At 45.8% G+C, this 25,081-nt stretch overlaps 1 protein-coding gene across 2 annotated transcripts in view; it reads right to left on the bottom strand.

Annotated features, from left to right (window-relative positions):
• MKLN1 (muskelin 1) overlaps positions 1-24,844 on the bottom strand; it is a 108,929-nt gene extending 84,085 nt beyond the window's left edge. Inside the window, exons 1-2 of one of the 2 annotated variants that reach the window (XM_061369524.1) lie at positions 24,692-24,844; positions 7,027-7,096 (exon numbers count right to left, since the gene is read on the bottom strand). In XM_061369524.1, coding sequence (XP_061225508.1) covers positions 7,027-7,096; positions 24,692-24,783 — 162 coding nt within the window. In that variant the 5' untranslated portion in view covers positions 24,784-24,844. Of the gene's footprint in view, positions 1-7,026; positions 7,097-7,179; positions 7,342-24,691 lie in introns of those variants that run through there. The other variant, XM_061369525.1, reaches the window with a different exon arrangement.
• Positions 24,845-25,081: the final 237 nt, after the last annotated feature.

Raw genomic sequence — 25,081 nt, 5'->3', positions numbered from 1 at the left:
AAACATACCCAAGCACTTAATAGACAAGAAAGGGGCTTTACACATGGAATGATGCCTGGAAGAAGTTTTTTACTGTAAGGAAGAAGTTGCCCAGAGAAGCTGTGGCTGCCCCATCCCTGGCAGTGTTCAAGGCCAGGTTGGACACAGGGGCTTGGAGCAAGCTGCTCCAGTGGAAGGGGTCCCTGCCTGTGGCAGGGAGTTGGATCTTTAAGGCCCCTCCCAACCCAAACCAGTCTGGGATTCTATGATGTTCTCCCTTATGAACATCTACTCCCCCCTTACACAAATGTCAATCCCTCCCAGTGTATAAACAGATTATTCCAGGTCCCAGCTATCAGCTTCACCAGCACTGACGAAAGAAAAGCTCTGTTCCACTGGAAAAGGCTGTGTACAGAAGCACCTACACCATTCATCAGGAAGCACCAAGCGTCAGGTTTAACTTCCCCCTACAAAGCAGGTCTTGGAAGGAGCCTGGAGACACCCTGGTTTGCAGAATACATTGAGTTTTACACCTGAAAACAGTGTGTTTAATTCTCTTGCCTGACTTCTGAGAAAGGACACAACAGAGAAAGGAGGCCAAGTGCGGAATCACAGTTACTCATCCTGCTGGATTTTGTTACAAAACCCTGTGATAAGGGCATAGCACAAGCAGATCAAGCCTGGCAGGACACCTCCCACTGCAGGCACTGCTGGTGGCCCTTTCCTCCAAGCAGCAGCACTGCCAAACCAGACATGATGCAGGATTTTCAGTCTTTTATCAACATTAACTACGGGATTTGCATGCAGGCGGATGCTTTCTGTGGTTCCTCAGAAGAAACCAGCAAAAACTGCCATGGCATCAATCTGCTTGTCCTAAACTGCTCCATCAAGCTGAACCCACAGAGCGTGAGCAGCAGCTCAGGGAGGGGATCCTGCCCCTCTGCTGTGCTCTGGGGAGACCCCCCCTGCAGTCCTGATCCAGCTCTGGGGCAGCAGCACAAGAGGGACGTGGAGCTGTTGGAGCGAGGCCAGAGGAGGCCATGGAGATGCTGCGAGGGCTGGAGCAGCTCTGCTCTGGAGCCAGGCTGAGAGAGCTGGGCTGGGGCAGCCTGGAGAAGTCTCCTGAAGGGGAGACCTTAGAGCAGCTCCAGTGCCTAAAGGGGCTGCAGGAAAGCTGGAGAGGGGCTTGGGACAAGGGCCTGTAGGGACAGGCCAAGGGGAATGGCTTGAACCTGCCCGAGGGGAGACTGAGCTGAGCTCTTAGGCAGAAGCTCTTCCCTGTGAGGGTGCTGAGGCGCTGGCACAGGGTGCCCAGAGAAGCTGTGGCTGCCCCATCCCTGGCAGTGTTCAAGGCCAGGTTGGACACAGGGGCTTGGAGCAAGCTGCTCCAGTGGAAAGGGTCCCTGCCTGTGGCAGGGGTTGGAACTGGAGGAGCTTTAAGGTCCCTTCCAATACAAACCAGTCTGTGAATCTATGCTATATATTGCCTCAAGATCTGCAAACAGCTGGCTGCGTGGAGATTTCTGGACTGCTACCAGGCTTTTACATGTGTCAGACTATTCTCTATAGCTCTGAAAGATGTGATACAAGTGCACATAAAATCAAGTGATTTATTCAACCTGGAGAGAACAAGTCGACAGATTTCAGACATACACCAAGCTATTTGACACTCTTCCATCCTATTTCTATAAGCAACATCAGTATGTTTCATTGCCCACTAGTCATGAAGCATTCTAAAAACCCAGACTTACCAGCTGAAGTGTTTGCTCATTAGAAGCCTGGCACAGACAGGAACGGGAGTAACTGCACTAAAACCTCAGCCTTAACTTACAACACTTAAAAGATGCTACAAAACATTAGGAGAGTAAAACTTCTGCTTTATGATTGAACACATTGGGAAGTGAAGGTGCCCTAAGAGCAGAGCAGCTTGTTAGGGTACGTACCCCAACACCAACAAGCAAATCTAGCCCTGTCACACAGGCAGCTGCAGCCAACTGCAAGCTCATTTGAAGCTCTAGGATGTGCTACTATTTGATGACAACCATGTGCAAAGCTTCTGCATCACACAACTGAGTGTAAGTTTTATTAATGGACTTTAAATTAGTTCCTGATACCACTGACACAGCAGGATGTAAATCAAGAGAGGGAAAACTGGTCTTCTCAGACACAGAACTGAAACCAGTTGTTTGGACAGTGCCACTGACTTTAGACATACGCTCTTCAACTGGGCAGAACTTACATCTCCACATCAGACTGGTTCAGATTTCAAACTGCACCTTGCAAGCTGCAAGTGCAATTAAAATCATACTGAATTCTGCTCATTTCTCTGTTCTGCTCACATAATTAATTAGGGAGGAGTGAAACTTGTAATGAATGTAAAGATAAAACCACAAACCAACAGAATAACTGGGGCTGCTGCAAAAACCTACCCACTGCCTTTGTAATGAAGCCCCTTTTGTTCACCACAGTATTAATCAAGCCACCCAGGGAAGTTCAGTGCTGTTCTGCCTTCAGTTTTCCAAGTCAGACCATCACTGGAGCCACCAGGACGAGCATTTATGACAGGTCTGCAGCATTACCAGCTTCACACTTCCTATGTAAGCCTAGAACTAGTTTATAAATAGACCCATCAGCCCTCTTCTGCCTGAATAGGTTACTACATAACAGGTTTGTTATTAAATATATAGTTTCTGGGTCATTCTATTTTTGACTGGAGAAAGATATCTAGTTTAATAAACAGAAAAGCAGCTGTCATCTCTGTTTCCTATGCCTGGCACTCATTCATAACCAACTGGTGGCTTTCAGGGCCACAGGAATTATTTAACTCTCCCATACCCATAAAGTTAGGGAAACCCTTTGCTAAATATAGTCACATAGCAGCATTTCAAGTGGCCAGACTTCCACTTTCAGTTCCCTTCCCTTTTCAAAGGGGTTTAATAGGGACTCTGTACATTTACTGCCAAGCATGTACCTTTGTTGAGCTACGGAACACGTTCTCAAGATTCTTTCCTGTGTTCTTCTGGCTTGTGCTCATCCCAGCAATGGAATGCTCTAAAAGACAAGGTGCCTGGAAGATTTCACTCAGGAAGGGAATAAATCAACATTCAGGGACTCACTTATTATAGAATGGGTTGGAAAGGACCTTAAGATCATCCAGTTGCACCCCCCTAACATGGGCAGGGATACCCCACACTAAACCATTTCACCCAAGGCTCTATCCACCCTGGCCTTGAACACTGCCAGGGATGGAGCATTTACCATTTCTCTGGGCAACCTCTTCCCGGGCCTCAGCACCCTCACAGGGAAGAGCTTCTGACTTATATGTAACCTGAACTTCCCCTGTTTCAGTCTGAACCCATCACCCCTTGTCCTATCACTACAGTCCCTGATGAAGAGTCCATCCCCAGCATCCTTGTAGCCCCCTTCAGACACTGGAAGCTGCTCTGAGGTCTCCACGCAGCCTTCTTACCATCCTCATGGCCTCCTCTGGACTTGTTCCTACAGTTCCATGTCCTGTTTATGTTGAGGACACCATAACTGCACACACTGCTGCAAGTGGGGTTTCACAGAGCAGAGTAGAGGGGCAGGAGCACCTCCATGACCTGCTGGCCACGCTCCATTTGATGCAGCCCAGCACATGGTTGGTATCTAGACTGCAAGTTCACACTGAAGCCTGCTCATGTTCAGTTTCTCATCAACCCAGTATTTTTATCTCTAAGCCAGCACAGCACCTACTCCTCAGCAGGGAATTACTAAACCCTTCCACTAAGGTGAGACACCGATGGGTCAAACAGCAGCAATGAGGGCTGCAGAGGTTCCAGTGAGCACAACTGACACTAGTCCTTGTGTCTTAGCTGGCAGGTCAGCCAACACAGCTGGGAACAAGGAAAGCTTTATTTGCCCAAGTTTTAGTTCACTTCCTGTCCTGGACTGTTAAAGCCACCCACTTGTTTTGTGTCACCACAAAAGTGAACAGTTCTTATGCCAACACCCAAACCATAAAACACTTTGAAACTCCATGTTCCATAGAAAACACCATGTTTACTCTGGGGAGTAGAAGTTATGTGCATAGATCAGTTCTCTGGAAAGAGCCAGCTTCTAACAAAGCAGCTCATTCCCCCCCAGCTTCTCAACCACACTTACAATTCAATCACCACTATTTCAACTGAAGATTTGCAAGCTAAGAATAAACTTTAAGAACATTAGCATCTGCAAGAATGAAGAAGCAGAAAACCTGCATAAAGTTTAACCTACATTAAAATGTGGCAGTTTTTCAATGGTCAAGGTGCAAACGCTGTTTTGAGCAGAATGCACCCAAATCTGAAGTGCTTTTGTGAACTGTGAGGCAACAGTTTGGAACTCTGCACACAGAAACAACAACGGCACACCAGACTCTACAAACTGCAATTCCCTGATCCCTCTTTCCAGTTAACTTTTCAACAGAGAAGTTTACACTATAAAATGCTTTATGTAAATAATTAAACTCTTGGGTTAGAAGCATGAGAATGAGCTGAAGCACACACTGGAGACACTGCAAATACATCATCACACTCAGTGCTCAGGACTGGGTTTGCTGAATGTGAATGCATGAGCAACTACACTGCACTTCATATTCCCACTGCTGGAGACAGAGGTTGAGGCAGGGGGAATTTAGCATCTTCCATTCACGCAGACAGGTTTTCTGCTGGCTTTGTCTTTTAACACTTAATAAAATTCAACTATTGTCTTGCAAAATCTCAAGTCACCATTACAAAGAGGAACTTTCTGCAAGTCAGATGAAAGGACCTCAAATCTGGATACCTCACATACATATATATATATGTAGGTTGATCTGAGATATATAGGTAGATATATATGATAATGTTAATTCATCTCTACTCTAAAGTTTAGTTTCAATGACTTGCTCAGTATGTGGGGCAGTGCCCACTTCTCAAGGGTTGGACTCAATAGCTCTGCAAAAGCATCTTCATTCAGGCCATGACCAATACACATACACTCTGCTCTGCTCTCATGAGAACCCACTTGGAGTACTGTGTGCAGTTCTGGTGTCCTCAACATAGAAAGGACATGGAGCTGTTGGAGCAAGTCCAAAGGAGGCCACAAGGATGATCAGGGGACTGGAGCATCTCCTGTATGGGGACAGGCTGAGAACACTGGGGCTGGTCAGCCTGGAGAAGAGAAGATGTGTGGAGACCTCAGAGCAGCTTCCAGTGTCTGAAAAGGGACTCTTCATCAGGAACTGCAGTAGGCTGCCCAAAGAAGTAGTAAATGCTCCATCCCTGGCACTGTGCAAGGCCAGGTTGGACAAAGCCTTTGGCAACACAGTCTAGTGTGAGGTGTTCCTACCCATGGCAGGGGATTGGAACTGGATGATCTTAAGGTCCTTTCCAACCCACTCTATAATTCTATGAAACCTGTTGGAAGACATTTTTAACAGGCTCACGTGGTTTGTACAGGAGTCCACCACTCTAACCACTCCCTGCTTCATCTACATGTCTGAATGTAACTTGTATCACTGCTTGGCAGCTTTAAGCATAAACTGGGAATCCTCTAAAGCACCCAGTTACAAGAGATGTATTCCCATGCTAGAATCAGGTTTTTAAAAGCACAAAATATTCAGGATGGCTTAGAAAAAAAATCAAAGAGCAACTTTTAGCCACAACTAAAGGCACCTCAGGTGAAGAACCCACTCAAAAGCTGTGCCACAAGCCAACCTTGTTTTGTGAACAAGAAAGCCCTGAAGAAAACATGTGCTTCTTGCATGAAAGGAGTAAAGGATGGCACAGGCTGGGATATAGCATATGCTCAATACCTATTACACTCCAGTCAATAGTTCCTAGATAGACCAAAACTGCTCAAGGTTATGGATTAAATTCCTATGCTGTTTATCAATATATATATAGATATAAATCAAATTAAACGAGCAGTAGATGCACAGAGGATCAAAATTAAGCCTCCACAAGTAGGTTTATGAAACATGTAAATAGAATCAATAGGGGAGTTTTCCATCTCCTCCTAAGAAAACCCCACTCTTAGAGACACAACAGTATAGAAACTTCATCATGAATATCAAGACGAAAGCTTTGCAGCTGGATGACACGAGCTGCTGCTGTAAGGAAGCCAGCAGACCACACTATAGATTCTTAATACACTTTCAAAACAAAGCAGTAAGATTTACCTACACAGATACTCTGTGAGACTTAAGTCATGAGGAATACCTGCATTAAACAAGTAGTTAAGCAAAAGAACTTTGCATGAGAGGGATAAATACCTTGCATCAGTGTTTTAAACAAAAAACACCTAGAATAAGCAGCATTCAAGGCCAGGCTGGACGAGGCTTGCAGCAAGCTGCTCTAGTGCGAGGTGTCCCTGCCCATGGCAGGGGGTTAGAACTGAGTGAGCTTTAAGGTCCCTTCCAACCCAACCCAGTCTGGGATTCCCAAACAGCACCAGAGGAATAAGGTACAGAATTAGCATAAAGAGAATGATACCACATTTACTGGAGGAAAAAAAAAAAATAAGTAAAAGGATAATCATTTTTTTTCTGTATAATTTAATTAATAGTGGAAAAGCAAATTAGAGGCTAAAAATCAATACAAATCTTACTTCAATGAACAGAAGAGGTGACATTCAAATCTCTTTAAACAGAGTCTACATTTCTAAATGTGCTATTAGGAGAAACAAACACAAGCTCTTTAGATCCAGGACTGAAGGCCAGGAATCTCCAGCAGCTTCCAGCAGCACTGACAAAGGGGGACCCACACGCCTCATTAGCAGCTTAATCCAACCATAAGGTAGATGATTTCCAGCACAACTGCTACTGTCAAGGATGAAACATGAAACTTCCTCCCCAAAACCCAAGTATTTGGTGAAAGATGCCAAATAAATAGCTGGAAATGTAAATACCTCTTGTAGCAACAACCTGTATTTGCGAGAGAGAAGGTAGCCCCTAAAGGCTGTCAATATAAATAGGAGCAGCCTAATGAGAATCCCAGTCTATATCAAGCTGTACAATGACTACAGAGTTGCAGAGATTCAGATGCTTACCTGGGGAGGGTAATTGCTTTCTGAAGACCATCTTGAGGATTGATCATTGGGCTTATCCACCAAGATATTCCTAAAAGAAAAAAAAACAAGAAGCCAGAAGTCACTTAAGGAACAGCCACAGTGTATTTGAGTCTCCAATAAGACATATCATACATGCAGCTCGGTAATACTGGAACCGGATGATCTTAAGGTCCTTTCCAACCCTATGATTCTATGATTCTCATGCAACTACCTACATCTCTGTGCAGAGACTAAGGTTCTCCCCCTCTTATTAGAGGTTTTCTACATTGCCGTTTTACAGGACCCATCAAAATCCGCCTCCAAACCCTTGTGGTTGTGAAATGCAGCTCCACATTGCAAAATCAAAGCCAAATTGTGAAATCAATGTAAACCAGATGAATTGACGTAGGCTCCAGTCCACAGCAAAGTGGAAAAAATGGGCTCATGCACCTCAGTGGGAGAAGAACTTTTCACTAAGGTTAATGATGAGCAGTAAAATGGTTTTGAAAGCCAAACACTGTTCTTTAGTAGACAGGCGAGACTGGACCGAAGAGAGGGCTGCAAACATACTTAAGTGTGGAAGATGACCATCCAACTCATGCCAACTTTTAACAAGTATTTTTCATGTGAGCTACAAGCCTGGAACAACAAAACAAGAGAAGTCCAACCCTTCGACTCAGCAAAAACACCTCCGAGTTGCTTTCTTACAAGTTCAGGTAACAAACGTGAATTCAGAATAGGTTTCTTGGCTCAAATGAAACGCATTCATTTTAGAAGGATGTGAAGATGTTGGAGCAAGTCCAGAGAAGGCCACAAGGATGATCAGGGGTTGAAGCACTTCCCATATGAAGACAGGCTGAGAAAGTTGGGGCTGTTCAGCCTGGAGAAGAGAAGCTGCATGGAGACCTCAGAGCAGCTTCCAGTGTCTGAAGGCGGCTACAAGGATGCTGGAGAGGGGCTCTTCATCAGGGACTGTAGTGATAGGACAAGAGGTGATGGGTTCAGACTGAAACAGGGAAAGTTCAGGTTAGATACAATGAAGAAGTTCTTCTCTGTGAGGGTGCTGAGGCACTGGCACAGGATGCCCACAGAAGTGATAAATGCTCCATCCCTGGCAGTATTCAAGGCCAAGATGGAGTCTTTGGTGACATGGTTTAGTGGGAGGTGTCCCTGCCCATGGCAACGGGGTTGGAACTGGATGATCTTAAGGTCCTTTCCAACCCAAACAATTCTACGATTCATCACAACAGTCAGATGAGGGATCTGCCTTTCCTTCTCCTATAGCTATGTGGCAAAGCCTACCTCAAAGATTGAACTAAAATATATACATAAAAACTAATATATATCTATAATTATGGGTGGGGTAATGAAGCATCACCTGCTGGACAAGGCTTAGGAGCTCTACCCCCTCCAACTAACAAACTCGCCAGCTCATAAAACTTATGTAGCAAGAAGGAAGCTATCATCAAAGGGCTTATGCCATCTCCATCTGCTGTGTAGGAGGAAAAGAACACGAGCATCTGGATTACTCTAAAGAACTGGAGGAAAAAGTGCTCATATAAAAGCTCAGAAGGGAAAGAGGCTAAATCAGAGGTTGAGCATTAACAGACAGAGTTATTAGCTCGCTCTTTCCACACTGGGCAGACCAGGATCACCACAGCAGCAATGGTATCCAAGCAGGATCTTGTGCTGTGACAAGGGCGAGAACAAGGAGCCAGAGCAAGATGGCCCAAAATAATACACACACATTGAGAGCTGGCTGAGATATGTCAGGATATTTATACAGCACAGAAACAAAACTCAGGTTCCCTCTCCCTTTAGCTGGTTGCCATCATAGCACGGTGGTTACCATCACAGCCATGCAGCTGGTTTAGTCATGGTTATTCAACACGTTTGAACACTACTCTCTTGCTCTAACCTCATCAAAAAGGGAAACATCACCATTAAACATCATTTCTCATTAAATGATTAAACACCCAGCTACATCTAGTTTGCAGCACAAAGAGGCTCAGCTCCAAGAGAAAACCTAGCTGCTGTCTTTAGTTGTAACAGGGACAACATAAACCAACCAAGCCAAAGGGAACTGTGCTCTGCACCATGCAGACAAGACCCTCAGTGCCATGGGTTAGTGGTGGCTTTGGCAGTGCTGGGCAATGGGTGGACTTGTTGATCTTAAAGATCTTTTCCAAACCACGTGATTCCAGGATAAGACACAGATTTCCAATAGAAGTTGCCAGTCTCAAACTAGAAAGTCACCATTAGAAACCAAAACACGCTTCTTTTGAGAACAACTACACCTGCAGCCTCCTATACTATACCATGCCACAGGCAAGGCAAAAGGATGCTTATTAATTTCCTAATACCTTTTAATATCTGGAAAGAGGAAAAACTGTTGTACTTGAAGGAGATCTGTATCATATTAAATACTTAAGGGACATGAAGGGAGATATAACCACTATGTAGCTTTTCTCCTTTGTGGAACTTAATCCCAGCACACAAGAAGACAATTCACCCTACAGAAGAAGTTTAATTTATGATGCTATTACATTTGTTTAAACAACAGATAAGCTCTTCACATGTTGAGCAACATTTGCAGGAATTGGCACTGGTACATGGTCAGATAATGCCCTGTTGGAAAGAGGAATTTTATAACTGGGACAGATCCCAAACATTGTATTTTTTACAGCACATTTGTTTGCTCCTCCAGGTCAAAGCTCAGTTTGCCACAACTACAGAGGACCTCAATCAGTACATCTCTTCTGTAAGAGGCAGGAGAGGCACAGGCAGCTCACCAAAAATTAAGGCTGAAAAGCAATTTAAAAGATGAAGACGGCAATGTCAATGGAGTTATAAATGTTTAAAAACACATGGTTTATTATTTTATGAAGATTAAACAAACACTGAAGACAAGTCCATATGTAAAAAGTCCATTTATTGCACTGTTTTAGGGAAATTTATGAGCTTGGAGGAATTCAAGCATTCCAGAAGTCATGAGATAGTAAGAAACAAATGCATATCCTAGTGGCAAATGCTGTTTTTCATGTAAAGCCCTTTTTGTGGGCATCACAAAACCCTCACACAGTACCTGGAGGTCCTGGATTACACCTAGAGACACTCCAGAAAATTCCATTAACTCACTGATTTTTCAATGGAATTTTCACAAGGCATTAAAATAAGGTATTTGTAAGCCCTGGAGCTACCACAACCACCAAATAGCTTTATGCAAGCTTTTCCTGTGAAGAAAAGCAACCCATTAAATGTGGTTTGAGAGAACTCCTAACCATCAACTGTAGATCCAAGATCTAGTCTAGCATCCATCTGCACTGCCAAGAGGGACCATTCCATCCCTTCATGCCTGATCCTCCCTCTCCTCATACCTATAATAAAGAGCAGCATAAATAACTCTTTAGTCAGATCTGCTCCAATTCAGCTTCCTACTGGTGCCAGCACAAAAGGACAAGGAAAGGATGAGCAGCTGGATCTGGATGAAGAGTTCAGAGAGAACCCAATCTCCAACACTGGCAAGTAGCTACTGAAGAACTTAGATGTCACGGTGGTTCTGCTACTCTGTGGGCACTAAATGCTACGCAGAAGAAGCTGTTTTATTTGCAGCACAAACAATACCATGTCCAGAGGCACTAATGTGCCTTAAATTCATAACCCAGCTTCCTTCCCAGCTATTAGTAGCTAAGCCTTTCTTGTAAGCATTCCCATTGCTAAGTAGAAGTGGCTGCCTTATGGAGAAAGCCCTCTTGGCAGACCACAGTGGAAGTTTCTTTCTTCCCCTGCAGACACTGGTCTTGCAACTGCTGGAAGATCATTTCTCCTTTTGCCAACCCAGAAACCATCACATCCGCTGTACCAACTGCTCTCTGCTGGAGCTGGAGAGATGTCCCCACACTTGATGCTATCAGAGGACCTCTTTGTGCAAACAGCTCTGTGGTTTCAGGCATGATAGTCTCTAAGGGGGAGTTATTCTCTGTTTCAGTGGGGATGGAAGGGAGGAGTAAGATAACTTTGCAGAAAACACTCGAAATAAGGTTTAAGGCTGCTACAATTTGCAGCTAACCTAAATATTTTCATGAAGCTGCTGCTCAAGAAACCCATGACTTTAGGAACAGGTCCTTCAGAATAAACAAATCCAAAACACCAGCTTTGCTTGGTACATTCAAAGTGCTCTTCAGAGAGCAGCTGTGCAGAAAAGAGCCCACACGGCTCTGAGAGGACTTGGAACTCAGACACAGCTCGTGGAGAGGAGGTATCACAGCATTACACTGCATTTGGAATGCAACAATACCCGGCCTGACTGAAAACAAAGTGCTTCCTTCAGGGTTGTCCATGTGATGCTTCCTTGTTTTTTATTACAGCCACCCCAAAACAGACCAGCAAGGACACAGCGACCAGAATGCACTAAAATCACCACTAAACCACTTCACAGAGGGCTGCAAGATGTGGCAAACTAACTATTTCAAGTATGTGGAGGCATCACACCAGCCAGTACAAAGTATCAACAACAGAGATACTCCTGCCCAGCCTAAATGACACTGGAATGTACACAGCCTTAAGCGAGAAAAAACGGGGGAGAAGGGAGAAACACCACCAGCAAAAAGCCCAGTTCATGGATATGGAAAGAACTACGGAATTTTCCCCTCATGCAACTCCCAGACACTTAATGCAACTAATGCTGACTTCAAACCATGTTTTAAAAAGCTTAGTGGGCCACTGGCTCTCCCATAAAGTAGTACCAAAAAAAGCTTTATAGATTTTGTTATGAAGTTTCTCTCCTTTCTATTGGAAAAGTTCTCTCCTTCAAATGGCCTAAGGGCATAAACACATGAACATTTCTTTGTTGAGACACTAAAACATGCACAAGTAGTATGCAGTGCACAGATATATTCAGGGAAGAAAGGGGTTTGAGTTTGGTTGTCTTAAAGAAGCCTTAACTATGGGAAGCAGATAAAGACGTACTTCTTAACCTGCGTTACTGCAATGTCTGCAGCAGTGTCACCATGTGGTTAAAGCAGTAGGTTGGTTTTTAGTCAAGGACTCCGAGTATCACTGGACTGCAGTGGTGAGAGGTAGCTTAAAAGTACCAAAAGTAAACTGGTCATTGAAAGAAATAAGTGAGAAACTGGTTTGAACAGAGTTACTTCTATGCCAGAGCTAAGTGATACGTGGTTTGCTGTCCAACAGAGTCAGCTGTGACCTGGTAAGTGTGTTTCTGTAAGGTGATTTCTAAAGCAGTTTATTTTTCTACATTGCACTTGCTTTGCTATTTTACCTTTGACAGAATCATGGAATCAACTGGGTTGGAAAAGCCCTTTAAGCTCATCTAGTCCAAATGTTCCCAGCACTGCCAAGGCCACCACTAACCCATGGCACTGAGGCCTCATCTCCCTACTGTGTGAACACTTGCAGGGACGGTGACTGCAGCCCTGCCCTGGGCAGCCTGTTCCAATGCCTGAGCACCCTCTGGGGCAGGAATTGTTCCTCAGCTCCATCTAAACCTGCCCTGGTGCAGCTTGAGGCCGGTTCCTCTTGTCCCATCCCTTGTTCCTTGGGAGCAGAGCCCAGCCCCTCCTGGCTCCATCCTCCTGGCAGGCAGTTGGAGGCAGCCATTGGTCCCCCCTGAGCCTTCTCTTCTCCACACTGAACCCCCCAGGTCCCTCAGCCCTTCCCCATCACACTTGGGCTCCAGGCCTTGCACCAGCTCCGTGCCCTTCTCCAACACCTCAATGTCTCTCTTCTAGTGAGGGGCCCAGGTAAATTTATAGTTACCAGATGCATGTGTGAAACTGCTGAGGAGCTGGAAGCAAGTTTATACATGGTTGCAAGGTGTAGTGGACCAACTACTTCGAGCATGTGGAGGCATCACACCAGCCACAAAGCATGAGCACCAGCCACAAAGCATCAACAACAGAGATACTCCTGCCCAGCCCAAGTAAACTGGCAAATCCCATGACGACACAGCATTTAAACCTGAACAGCAGCACACATGTTACTCAAGCTTTATTTCACTATGCAAGAGGTGCTGCTGCACGTCTCAGCAGCAGGGTTATAGGAAGTCCTGTACTTCAAAAAATGCAAAACCAATCAGAACACTGAACCAGGGGTAAAAATCAAAATCAAATTATACATCCGCATTCCATCCCATTCCCATGTTGGGCCATTGCTTGTGCTTGTTTTGTCTTGGGGCACTTCACAGCAAGTGAAACTTTACTTCAAGAGCTGTGTTGGGGTTTGCTGAGGTTAGTTTTGCCTCATAACTATGAGGTTAGTTTTGCCTGATAGAATTGTTCTGATTTGGTTCTCATCCGTTAGAACAGGTAGATTTATGGGATTTTTACCTTTATTGCACAAATTCTGCAGTATCTTTTCATCTGTTATTCAAGGCCAGGTTGGACAGAGCCTCGGACAACCTGGTCTAGTGTGAAGAGTTCCAACCCATGGCAGGGGGCTGGAACGGGGTTATCTTAAGGTCCTTTCCAACCCAAACCATTCTGTGATTTAAAGTGATCTCAGAAATCACCTTACCAGATCACATCTAACTACACTAGACAACAAAGCAGGTATCACTTAGCTTCAGCCTTTCCAAAACAAATTGTTCCTTAACCACAAACCAACACTGCTGCAGCCGTTTCCAGTAACACCAGTTAAAAAGTACTTTGGATTCTCTCCCTCCACCCAGTTAAGACTTCTCTAAACAAAATACTTGGATTCCTCAGAGCTTCCTCCTGACACGCCAAGAATTAAATGTCACCAGGAGTGACTAAAACTGCAGCAGGCTGATGAATTCCCAGCAAATCATCAGAGCCTGTGGAATAACTTCCATCCCAGTGACACTCAGCAACCCTAAATCATGGATTAAACTTCTCACTGTATCACAGCGCTCAGCAACCCAAATCCTTCGCAGCAAGAGCTCCCCAGCTCCAGGGTGGTTCTAACACTGTTAGCACAGAGGAAAACGAAATTGGAGGAGAATAACTAAAGTCAGGCTTAGTCAGGTACATTGGTGATCACCAGAACTTCACACGCTGATGATGATCACCAGTCTAAATGTTTAGGGATGATAGTTGAGATGCAACTTAACTGGTGAGTGATGCTGAACCTTTAAGCTTAAAGATTATCAGGTTTGTTCTCTCTCCACACCTTGGGTTTAAATATAAGAACTGTTATATCACTAAAACTGATCTTTCCCATGTACTTAATGTCTACCTGCTTTTTGAAAACAGCTTAAAAATGATGATGTCCTTACTGTGGATGACTATTCATGTTATAGATACAAATATATTTATTATATATAATAATCACAGACTGGTTTGGGTTGGAAGGGACCCTAAATCTCCTCCAGTTCCAACCCCTGCCATGAGCATGGGCACCTTCCACTAGACCAGGTTGCCCCAAGCCCCGTCCTACCTATTATACATTTATTATCTGGAATAATTTATTTTGCTTATTTCATACCCAATGTTCATCTGTACATCTCTAAGACACAACGATACTTGAAATGCAGCCTTTCCAGCAATGCATATAGCACTAACACAAGTGACATGGCATGCACTCAGCTGAGCCTGGATGAGGTTCCAAGAGGTTCCCCGAGCAGAAATAAATCCCTGGCTTCATAACATGCCCAAGAATAGCACAAATTCTACCCTTCAATATTTGAGGGAAAAGTCAAAAGCGGTTAAATTCTGCAGCTGATTGGACTTGTAGCCAACAGACACAATATTACAGTAAAATCTGCTGGCAGTTTAAGACATCAGGAGCCACGGCCACTTTGCAACAAAGTTCAGTTCTCATTTTAAGCAAATACCACATCTTGCTGAGAAAACAGTTTACATAATGTGTGAGCATTGGGATTTCTGCTGCCAGCCAGCACCAGAAAAACCACTGAACGCAAGCTTTCCAAATCTTGGAATGGGTTGGGTTGGAAGGGACCTTAAAGCTCCTCCAGCTCCAACCCCTGCCACAGGCAGGGACCCCTTCCACTGGAGCAGCTTGCTCCAAGCCCCTGTGTCCAACCTGGCCTTGAACACTGCCAGGGATGGGGCAGCCACAGCTTCTCTGGGCACCCTGTGCCAGCACCTCAGCACCCTCACAGGGAAGAGCTTCTGCCTAAGAGCTCAGCTCAGTCTCCCCTCGGGCAGGTTCAAGCCATTCCCCTTGGCCTGTCCCTACAGGCACTTGCCCAAAGTGATGCACAAACGTTCCATGATACTGGTGGAATAGAAGTGCTCCTCATTTCCAAAATCAGTTTCCTGGAAAGCAACAACCCCTTCACAAGACGACTAGAGGAAAGCAATACCTAACAAACATCCATGTAAATCCCCTGTGCTGTATTTTGGAAGCATCACAAGCTTGGTAGAGTATTTTTGTTTGACTAACACACATATGGAAATATTTTACAAAGGAAGTAGGTTTGGGTCTTCCATGATTTCACAGCATTCCAACTATGCTCTGACATGCCACAATGTTGGGAATATTTCCACTCAAAAGAGGAATCCACAAAAACAGAGTGACAACACCTAAGGATGAGAGATTCCTCATGTGAGCCATAACCACAACTTCAATACTCATCAGCACTGTAACTTCTCACTCAGTATCAAGTTCACCCAAAAATGATGCCTGTAAAAGAATGTATGTTTGATAAAGAGACTGAAGCCCTCCCAGGCACACTGTAACATCAGGTATTGAGCTCTGTCCCTAAGAATTCTATGTAAAATGCCTCATTCCAGGTGGGACAATCTTAACTATATCACCTTTCCTTTCAGGATCAAGGCTCTGTTACTACCAATGCAACTCTATCCAGAGAATCCAGAAGACAAAATACTGACCTGGGAAGAGCAAAGAAATATCAGCACAGGTTACCTGAGGAACTGTGTTACAAGTCAGAAACATTTGTCCCTGGAGCTGCATTATGGAATAATTCCTCATGTTGAGGCAATATACACAATTCCTGCTAAAGAATCCCCCCATCCCCAAGCCAACATCACTTTCATACTTGGCATCTTCCAAACCCTGTAGCAGAAAGGAGGAATTTTAGGAGACAATATGCAGTAACACGCTGTCCTGAAAGAGCAGGGTATGAACTCATTCAGCAATTCCTTACTCACAGGTCAATTTAATACTCCGAATTTTCTTCTTCCATTTTAACCCCCTGTGTTAAGAGCATCTCTACTACCACAACTTCCATACGCAGAACAGGTGAGGAAATGAGTATCTAAACAGTTACCATAAGAACCAAATGCTGCTTGATGCATGTACCTAGAGAAAAGCATTCAAAAATACACAGGTCATGTCCTAAGCAGTGTTTTCAGGCACATTCCCACAGCTTGAGAGTGACGTTATAAACCCAGGAGTTAGGGGAAAAAAGGCAGAGAGTGCTGAGGAAAACACCACCAAATCCAAAGTGAGCAGTGGGTAATTTTCCTCCATTACCATGCCATTTTCCAGGAACTGCAGAACATGCCAGCAGAGGAGGAGCAACTGCTAGAAACCAGTTTGCTGGTGCAGTGTGGAGTCAGACACACAGGCTGCTGTCCTCAACTTAAATATATGGTTGTGCTCCTTGATTTAAATTGATCCAGGAAATAATTTAGCTAACATTATGCATACTGAGTTTCAAGTAATGACTAAAATAGCATCTACCTAAGGTAACAAACCACTCTACATGTTCAGCACTCCTTCCCTTTCCAGTAATTTGTATATTAAACTCAGACGCAGCTGAACTTACAGCCCAATGTTGTATACAATTCAACAGACCACAATCAAAAAAGGAAAACTACATTTGGTTCTACAAGTTGATATTAATATGGAATTAAAGTAAGTCAAGTACTGGCTTGCTTTGGAAGTTTGGAACATAGAATCACAGAACTGGTTGGGCTGGAAGGGACCTTAAAGCTCATCCAGTTCCAACCCACCTTCCACTAGAGCAGCTTGCTCCAAGCCCCTGTGTCCAACCTGGCCTTGAACACTGCCAGGGATGGGGCAGCCACAGCTTCTCTGGGCACCCTGTGCCAGCGCCTCAGCACCCTCACAGGGAAGAGCTTCTACCTAAGAGCTCATCTCAGTCTCCCCTCGGGCAGGTTCAAGCCATTCCCCTTGGCCTGGCCCTACAGGCCCTTGTCCCAAGCCTCTCTCCAGCTTTCCTGCAGCCCCTTTAGGCACTGGAGCTGCTCTAAGGGCTCCCCTTCAGGAGCCTTCTCTTCTCCAGGCTGACCCAGCCCAGCTCTCTCAGCCTGGCTCCAGAGCCCTTGCAGCACCCCCCCTGTGGCCTCATCTGAAATTGGTCCAACAGCTCCACATCCCTCTTGTGTTGGGGGTCCCAGAGCAGAGCACAGAACTGCAGGTGGGAGATCCTGACCCCTAGATAACTGATTCAATGCTGCACACACCACTTAACTTCAACTTAAAAATCACGATCACTTCAAAAAACCAGGGGAGGTGATAAACCCAACAGTGCATTCTAACAGTGACCTGTTAAAAAGACGAACATGCAGAATAAGAAACTATATTCTTTGCCATGAAGAACACAAATCAGACTATACATGTCTGAGCAGTACCAACAGTTATCCCAAAGACGTTGTGCTCTGCTTGAAATAGGGTTTTCATCTTCAAGTAATTAGTAATCAGGAGCTTGAATGCCTTTATTAAACTTTCCAGCTACAAAATCACATAGAGAGCCAATGAGCCATAATGTGATGGTGTTAACAGCTCCTATGAAAATTTTACATTCTTAATGTTCCCCAAAAATGCCATCCCAGAACAGGTTGCACACTGGAGTTACACAGGTTCTGCCAGGTTAGGCACACCAGGGAACTAGAGCTATTAGCATTTCACCTTCAGCCTTCTGCCAGGGAACAAAACGCTGCCAAACCTCCCCTATAATGGCTGTTTGAACTGGAGCTTAAAGGAATTTCTTCTCAGACCTCAGCATCTGAGCTTTTACCTGGGAAGAAAAAGCTGTCAGACTTCAGATGCCAATAACTGCATTCGTGTGCCATTTCTTCACTCCCTCCACCTCCGTGACCTTTTCCTTTCTCTCCACATCCCCTTCTCACAGTAGAGAAGCAGCTAATACATATTCAACCTGTTGATAAATTGATTTTCTATACAATTATTTTGCTTTGTAAGTGCTTAATTTCAGGTAAAGTGATGTCGAGACAAAAGAAAATGCCTGTCATAACATGAGACCTGATGGATTTCCTCCATGTTTCTGGACAAACAAGTGGGAGAAAACTATTTTCCACTGCACACTGAAAAGGACCAGAAGCAGAAGTAAGAACGTTTCTATACACAGGGTTCACCTGAGGTAACAGAGTCCAACAGTTCACTTCACTGGGCAGTGTTTGCACTCCCAGCTCATTTTAGTCAATGTTATTGATCTGCATTGCAAAGGCATCACAAACACGTAATTCCAGAGAGCCTGCAGGTGTGCCCTTCATCTTCCCACCGCTCAAGGCAAAGCAATTACAACATGGCAAGTGAATTGGCTACATTAAAATGCTCAAGCAATAAATGCTGACTGTTTCAGTTGAAACAACTACTTTTGTGCTTGTATGTGCAAAATAAACACCAAAGTCAAGGTTCTACATCTAAATGGAAATCATCACTACCACGTTAATTTAAGAAACCATAAGACATAAGCAGCATCACAGGGTGGTCTGGGTTGGAAGGAACCCTAAAGCTCATCCAGTTCCAACCCCCTGCCACACCTTCCACTAGAGCAGCTTGCTCCAAGCCCTGTTGAAGAGAGAGATCTCATCTCAATCCCCCCCTCGGGCAGGTTCAAGCCATTCCCCTTGACCTGTCCCTGAAGGCCCTTGTCCCAAGCCCCCCTCCAGCTTTCCTGAAGCCCCTCTAGGCACTGGAGCTGCTCTAAGGTCTCCCCTTCAGGAGCCTTCTCTTCTCCAGGCTGACCCAGCCCAGCTCTCTCAGCCTGGCTCCAGAGCAGAGCTGCTCCAGCCCTCTGATCATGGAGCATAATGAAGACTTCTAGTGTATGGACCATGAACACAGACCACCCTGGCAGCAAATTATGAAGCACACTTTGCAGTCCACCATTAGGTCTGGTTTAGACAGCTTTAAACTGCTGAGACCACAAAAGAAGCATCTTCACCTCACCAAGCAAACAGAGACCAGTATGAGAAAATGGAACAGGAAAAACCAAACCTTTTCATTAGTCATTGCTGATCTCAACTTGAACAAGACATTCCTTGAGACCTGGCTGCACCTCTAACGAGACTTACGAACCTGAGGCAGCTGAATCATCAGCTTCATGTGGTAGGAGAACCTGAGAATCACATTTCACTAGCCACAAATACATGCTGTTTACTGTTACAGAAATCACAGAGAACAGCATAGCTGGAATTCAGGTTATTTTCTGGCTGGTTTTGTAGGAGTTGTTTTTAAATCCTGATGGACTTTACCCCAAAAAGTTTGGTATAAGATGGTCTCAGCACTTCCTTACTAATGCTTTGCACTACCTTAGAGTTGAAGGCACAGCAGAATACATCTCTGTTTCAGAGTAAACACAATGCAGTGGATGTTTGGTTAGACTGGGCAGGAACTTACTGCCACGTCCTCTAAGAAGCAAAGAAAACTTTTGCATTCTCATTTTGGAAATGGACAAGGCACTCATGTTTTACTAACAAAGTACCTTTCACTTCATTTGCTTCCCTTGGTTTGATGGAAATAGAGAAAACTAGCAAAAACACAGCTATTTTAAGTGTATCGTAACAGGTCAGCTGGATCTTTCTAGGTTCCAGTGTGCTTTCTAGGAAAGAGAACAGAGCCTCCCAGCCTTCAAGACTTGCTGCAGCACCACTCGAGGTGTCAAAATGGAAAAGCCTGGAATTATCAAGTCCACAGTGAAATAGATAAAAATGGGTTGTATGAACCCATACCAATTAGAAGGAGGTTGTTAATGGCATTCAGCTATCAGCCAAGAAAACAATCTTGGTTTACACTCTTAATAGCAACCTGATCACAAGAAATAATCAAACAAAATAGCAATAAAAATCATAAAGACCAATGTAGGGAACAGCTGATCTTCCTCTATAGAAATATCCTACAGCAAAACCTGAGTGACTCAGAAGGTCTGAGCAACATAAATGGGATGAAGCTTTCCAATAAAGGTACACGAGGATAACACAGCAAAAAGCTCTTGTTAGTCTCTGAAGTGGGATTTCAGCTGCACAGAACAGTGACAGAAGGAGCTGCGTGCATCAGCCAACTACAAGATGCCATCAGTCACAAGTCTGACACAAGCACTACAAACCATGGCCCTGGCATACAGTAATTGAGGGGACACGACTGCCATGCACACAGCACAATGCTTCACCTCTTACTCACCTCAGTTCCAACCAGAGCAGGCACAAAAAGGGGCTACTGAAAAAAAGCAGGCTATGAAGTGCTTCTGCCAGAATGCAGAGCAATGGCTTTCGGTTCTCTCTGTTACAGAAAATAACCCAAGTTTGAACAACAGTTGTTTTACCTTCTGTAAGTTCTTTATTCCCTCCTTGTCCAAAAACAAGGAGTGACTAAGCATACCGCTTTCTGCAGAAGGAAAGAGGGGAATGAAGTCCAGGTCTCCATCAGCATATGTCTAAAACATATGTACCCACATGAAGTGACTGGGGTGGGGGAATCTATGGGATGACCCCTTGTGAGACATCAGGGAACAACCAACCTCCCAGGTGGCTCCATTCCTTCCGAGAGGAACCACGGAGAGCCAAAGGAAGGGATCTGACAGAGGAGTCTCAGGCAATGTGCTGGGCTGAACATTCTTCAAGCTGGACAAGCCAAAGCCTCTCCACAGGCAGAGTGTGTCTGGAAACACCAGATGTTTCAAGAACATGTTTCCTCTTGGATCAGTTTGCTTCCCAAAGGCACAATCTACTGAACTAGACACTAGAACTAGACATGAGAACTGTATCAGCTCTTTGACTTCTACCCACAGAGCTTTTAGAACAAATACACACATCAGTCTTCCTGCTGGTAGCTACCAGCCAATAGAGAACAACTCCAGCAGTTTGGGAATTATTCCTTGGCTGACTCAAAGACAATATTCATCTAATGCCTGTAAAGGCCTTTGCAAACATGGAGGTAAACTGCAGCACTGGTAAAAGAGCCAGAAACTGGATCCACGCTAATCCCCTTGTACGACCACCAAACGATAGGAAAGAACCTGGCATTCAACAGAAGAAACTTCCCTGTCAGTGAAAGAAGTGGTTTTCTACAGAGTGATGCCAAACCAGACCATGACCAGAAAGGTCTCTGCAAAACACTTGTGGGTTTTGTGTTTGTTTTGTGTTGGTTGGTTGAGGAGGATTTCGTTTTAATTAAAAAGAGCAGTTATCAGATGATTTCAGTGTTCTGGAAAGCTTCAGTTTCAGTTCAGCATCACCTAAGCAGATGCGGTGGAAGTTACTGGGCATCTCATTTCTCCCCAGGGCAGTGATGATGAAAGCTTTATAGTTCATGGCTTTGTTTCACATTTCAAACCATACAACTACTTCAGAAGTGTGTTTAAATTGCACTTAGCTGGCAAAGACCACAACTAATCCACTCTGCTACTCTTCCAAAAGCACTCTGCAATACACACAGCTCCCAACGACAAGCAGTATGATTTAACAAGTAGTATATTCCTACACACGTTATGGTAGAGTTCCTCTTCTTCAAGGTTAATGTGGTTCCTTCCTAGCTAGCAAACTTGTTGAAACTAAAGTATAAGCAGAACTCCAAACATCCTTCCAGAAAATCATCATTCTGTTCCACAGATTAAACACTAAACCAACTTTCAGCTTGACCTGCATATTCATCCTGCAGGATGTTATGTTCCTGTTCCAGCATATTAGAAGTTTTCCATCTTCCCCCCATCCCCAAAAACCCACCCTCCCACATGATCCTTTATAAATCATCTCCTTTGGAGAATCTCATCTTCAATCACAGGTTCCATTTCACATAGCAGTTAAACTCTCCCCCAGAACACGGGAAGCAGAAGTTAACAGACAGCAAGTTAAAACCCAAAGCTTTCACAGAAGACAATACACAGCATAGGACCAGCATCCCTCAGACTCAAGGTCAGTCTGCTGGAGAACAACCCCATCGCTGAGATTATTGAACACTGCTTAAAAGCCTTAACATTGTTTTTACTGGTGATAAGCACATTTAAACATCATAAAACACAGCGGAATGCAAGGTCATGCATTTGGAGAACACCAGCCCTACTACAGGAAAGGGAATTGCATTGCAGAAGGCAATGACATTAAGGGCTTTGGGCAGCACTGCAGATATCACGTGAACATTAATTCCCAATGTAAGTCTATAGCAAAAAAGGACTAATGAGAGCCTTAGAAAGGAATATTGAAGAGAATTATCTTTCCATATCACAGCAGCGAGATCAATAATGGGCTGTCATCCTTCTATTCAGGGACCAACACCAACACGCTGTCAAAAGCCAGAAGTGCTGGTAGAAACAACTACAAGCATGGTCACACAGCTGAAACACCTTAAAGTCAAGTCTTGTTAACAAGGAAGGTAAAGGGATTACTTCATTACCAAAGATTATCAAATAGAACAGAACCCTGTTCTTTTTAGTACCTGACAAAGCAAATACACAGAAAGACACAACAACAAGGAGCTTAGTCAGGAAAACTTTGGTTTTGTTAAAGGCTCACTTCATTTTGGAAAGCGGAGATTATTCCTCTCATGAATTACTGACACACATCCAACCCTGTCGCTTGGTGATTGTGGGTTCAAGTAAAGGTTATTAAATCCAGCACCGTCAGGGATTAGACAGGACTCTGCAGTGACGGAGGTGGCCAAGAGCTGTAATCCTCAAGTCCTCCCGACCTCCAACACTGGAGCCAACTGCCTGAAGAGGTGTGTTGAAAACAGCACAACCACAGCACACCGTAGTCACTCCAAATCTTACTTTCAGTAAGCAAAGGGATTTAACAGGCTACACAGCCGAGCTTCCTATGCAGGCTGGGGTCACATCAGCGCAGCAGCACAAACCGATGGCTGTAAAACAGCTCCAGCCCCCTTTCTGCCAAGCCCCAAATACAGAGGACACGAGGGCAGCAGCTGACCCCCTTTCCCCAAACACAACAGAGGATGGGAGCCCAGTGTTTCAGAGGTCAGGGACAGGAGAGGCGGCCAAATAACACAGTGCCCCTGGCCCCTGCCATACCCAGACCCGTGGGGCAGGGCAGGGAGAAGGTTTACTGACCCTTCACCCCACTTCACATGGTGACCAGCCTCTCACACACACAGTGTGCATCTCTCCCTCCGGCTCCTACCTGACCATAACATAGCAGCCAGCCCCCCCCCAAACTTATGCACCCCCAAACCTGCAGCTCAGACCCCCACACAAAGCCCCCCCCCCGAGCTGTCCCTCAACCGCTCCCCAAACCCATCACACATCCCTCATAGAGCTGGTGCTCAGCTGTCGACCCAAACACCCTCCCAGCCCTGCTAAGCATCCACACACAGAACCCCTAAATCCTGCTGTACAGACCCATACACACAAACCCCTTGAATCCTGCTGCACAGACCCATACACACAACCCGCCTAAATCCTGTTGTACAGACCCATACACACAAACCCCTTGAATCCTGCTGCACAGACCCATACACACAACCCCCCTAAATCCTGTTGTACAGACCCATACACACAAACCCCTTGAATCCTGCTGCACAGACCCATACACACAACCCCCCTAAATCCTGCTGTACAGACCCATACACACAAACCCCCTAAATCCTGCTGCACAGACCCATACACACAAACCCCTAAATCCTGTTGCACAGACCCATACACACAAACCCCCTAAATCCTGCTGTACAGACCCATACACACAAACCCCTTGAATCCTGCTGCACAGACCCATACACACAAACCCCTTGAATCCTGCTGCACAGACCCATACACACAACCCTCCTAAATCCTGCTGCACAGACCCATACACACAACCCCCCTAAATCCTGTTGTACAGACCCATACACACAAACCCCCTTGAATCCTGCTGCGCAGACCCCCAAAGCCTTCTTCAGACCCTCACACAGAGCCCCCTCAAATACTGCTGCACAAACACACACAAGGCCCCCCAAAATCCTACCGTACAGACACCCAAAATCCAGCTCTGCACACCCCACATGCACCCACACACCCCATACCCTAATGTAGAGCCTCCTCACACACAACCCCTACATCCTGCCGTACAGCCCCCCCAAACCCTGCTCCACAGTCCTACACGCACACAGCCCCCCCAAACCCTGTTGCACAGACCCCCATACACACAACCCCCCCTAAACCCTACACTACGACCCCCGCCTCACACAAAGATCCCTAAATCCCGACCATCCCTTCCCATATAAACACCACCCCCCCACACCTCTAAATCCTACGGACACCACAAACACACACCAACCCCACAACCCCCTACCCTCCCCTACCGACCGAGCCCCCCCCACCACATCCCATCCCCTTCACCACCGCCGGCCTCAGCGCCTGCCCCGCTCCCCTCCCCTCACCGCAGCCACCGCCGCGGCCTCTCCGCGCAGGCCTCAGGCGCAGGCCCGGCGCAGGCCGCAGGGGCGCGGAGCGGAGCCCAGCAGCACAGAGCGGGACGCGGGGCCCTGGCGCGGGGCCGGCACTCACTCGGGCAGGTAGGTGGAGGAGAAGCTGCTCCAGCGGTGCAGGGTGTACCCCAGCACCCGGCTCTCGGCGCCCGCCGGGCCCGCCGCCGCCATCTTGTTGTCAGCAGCGGCAGCCGCGGCCCCGGCAGCGACCGCCAGGGGCGGGGCCCTGCTCTTAAAGGGGCCGCGGCGGCTGTGGGGCGCGTTGGGGGGATCTGGGGCCCGGGGGAGGGAGATGGGGCAGCAGTGGGGCCTGTGAGGTCTAAAGGGTGATACCCCTTGGAGCTGTGGGGGCTGCGTTGTGCTGTGTGGCGCAGGGAGATGTGCTGTGTGGCTGTATTGGGCTGTGGGGCTCATGGGTATCCCCCATGAGGTTGCTGTGGGGCTCATGGGGGTGCCCGTGGGGCTGAGG

Source organism: Neopsephotus bourkii, unplaced genomic scaffold (genome assembly GCF_033783945.1).
Source record: "Neopsephotus bourkii isolate Nb327-2 ecotype Australia unplaced genomic scaffold, CSIRO-AGI_Nbou_v1 NB_1505, whole genome shotgun sequence".
Taxonomy (NCBI): Eukaryota; Metazoa; Chordata; class Aves; order Psittaciformes; family Psittacidae; genus Neopsephotus; species Neopsephotus bourkii.
The sequence above is the reverse complement of the archived record's forward strand: the minus strand, read 5'-3'. Positions and strand labels throughout refer to the sequence as shown.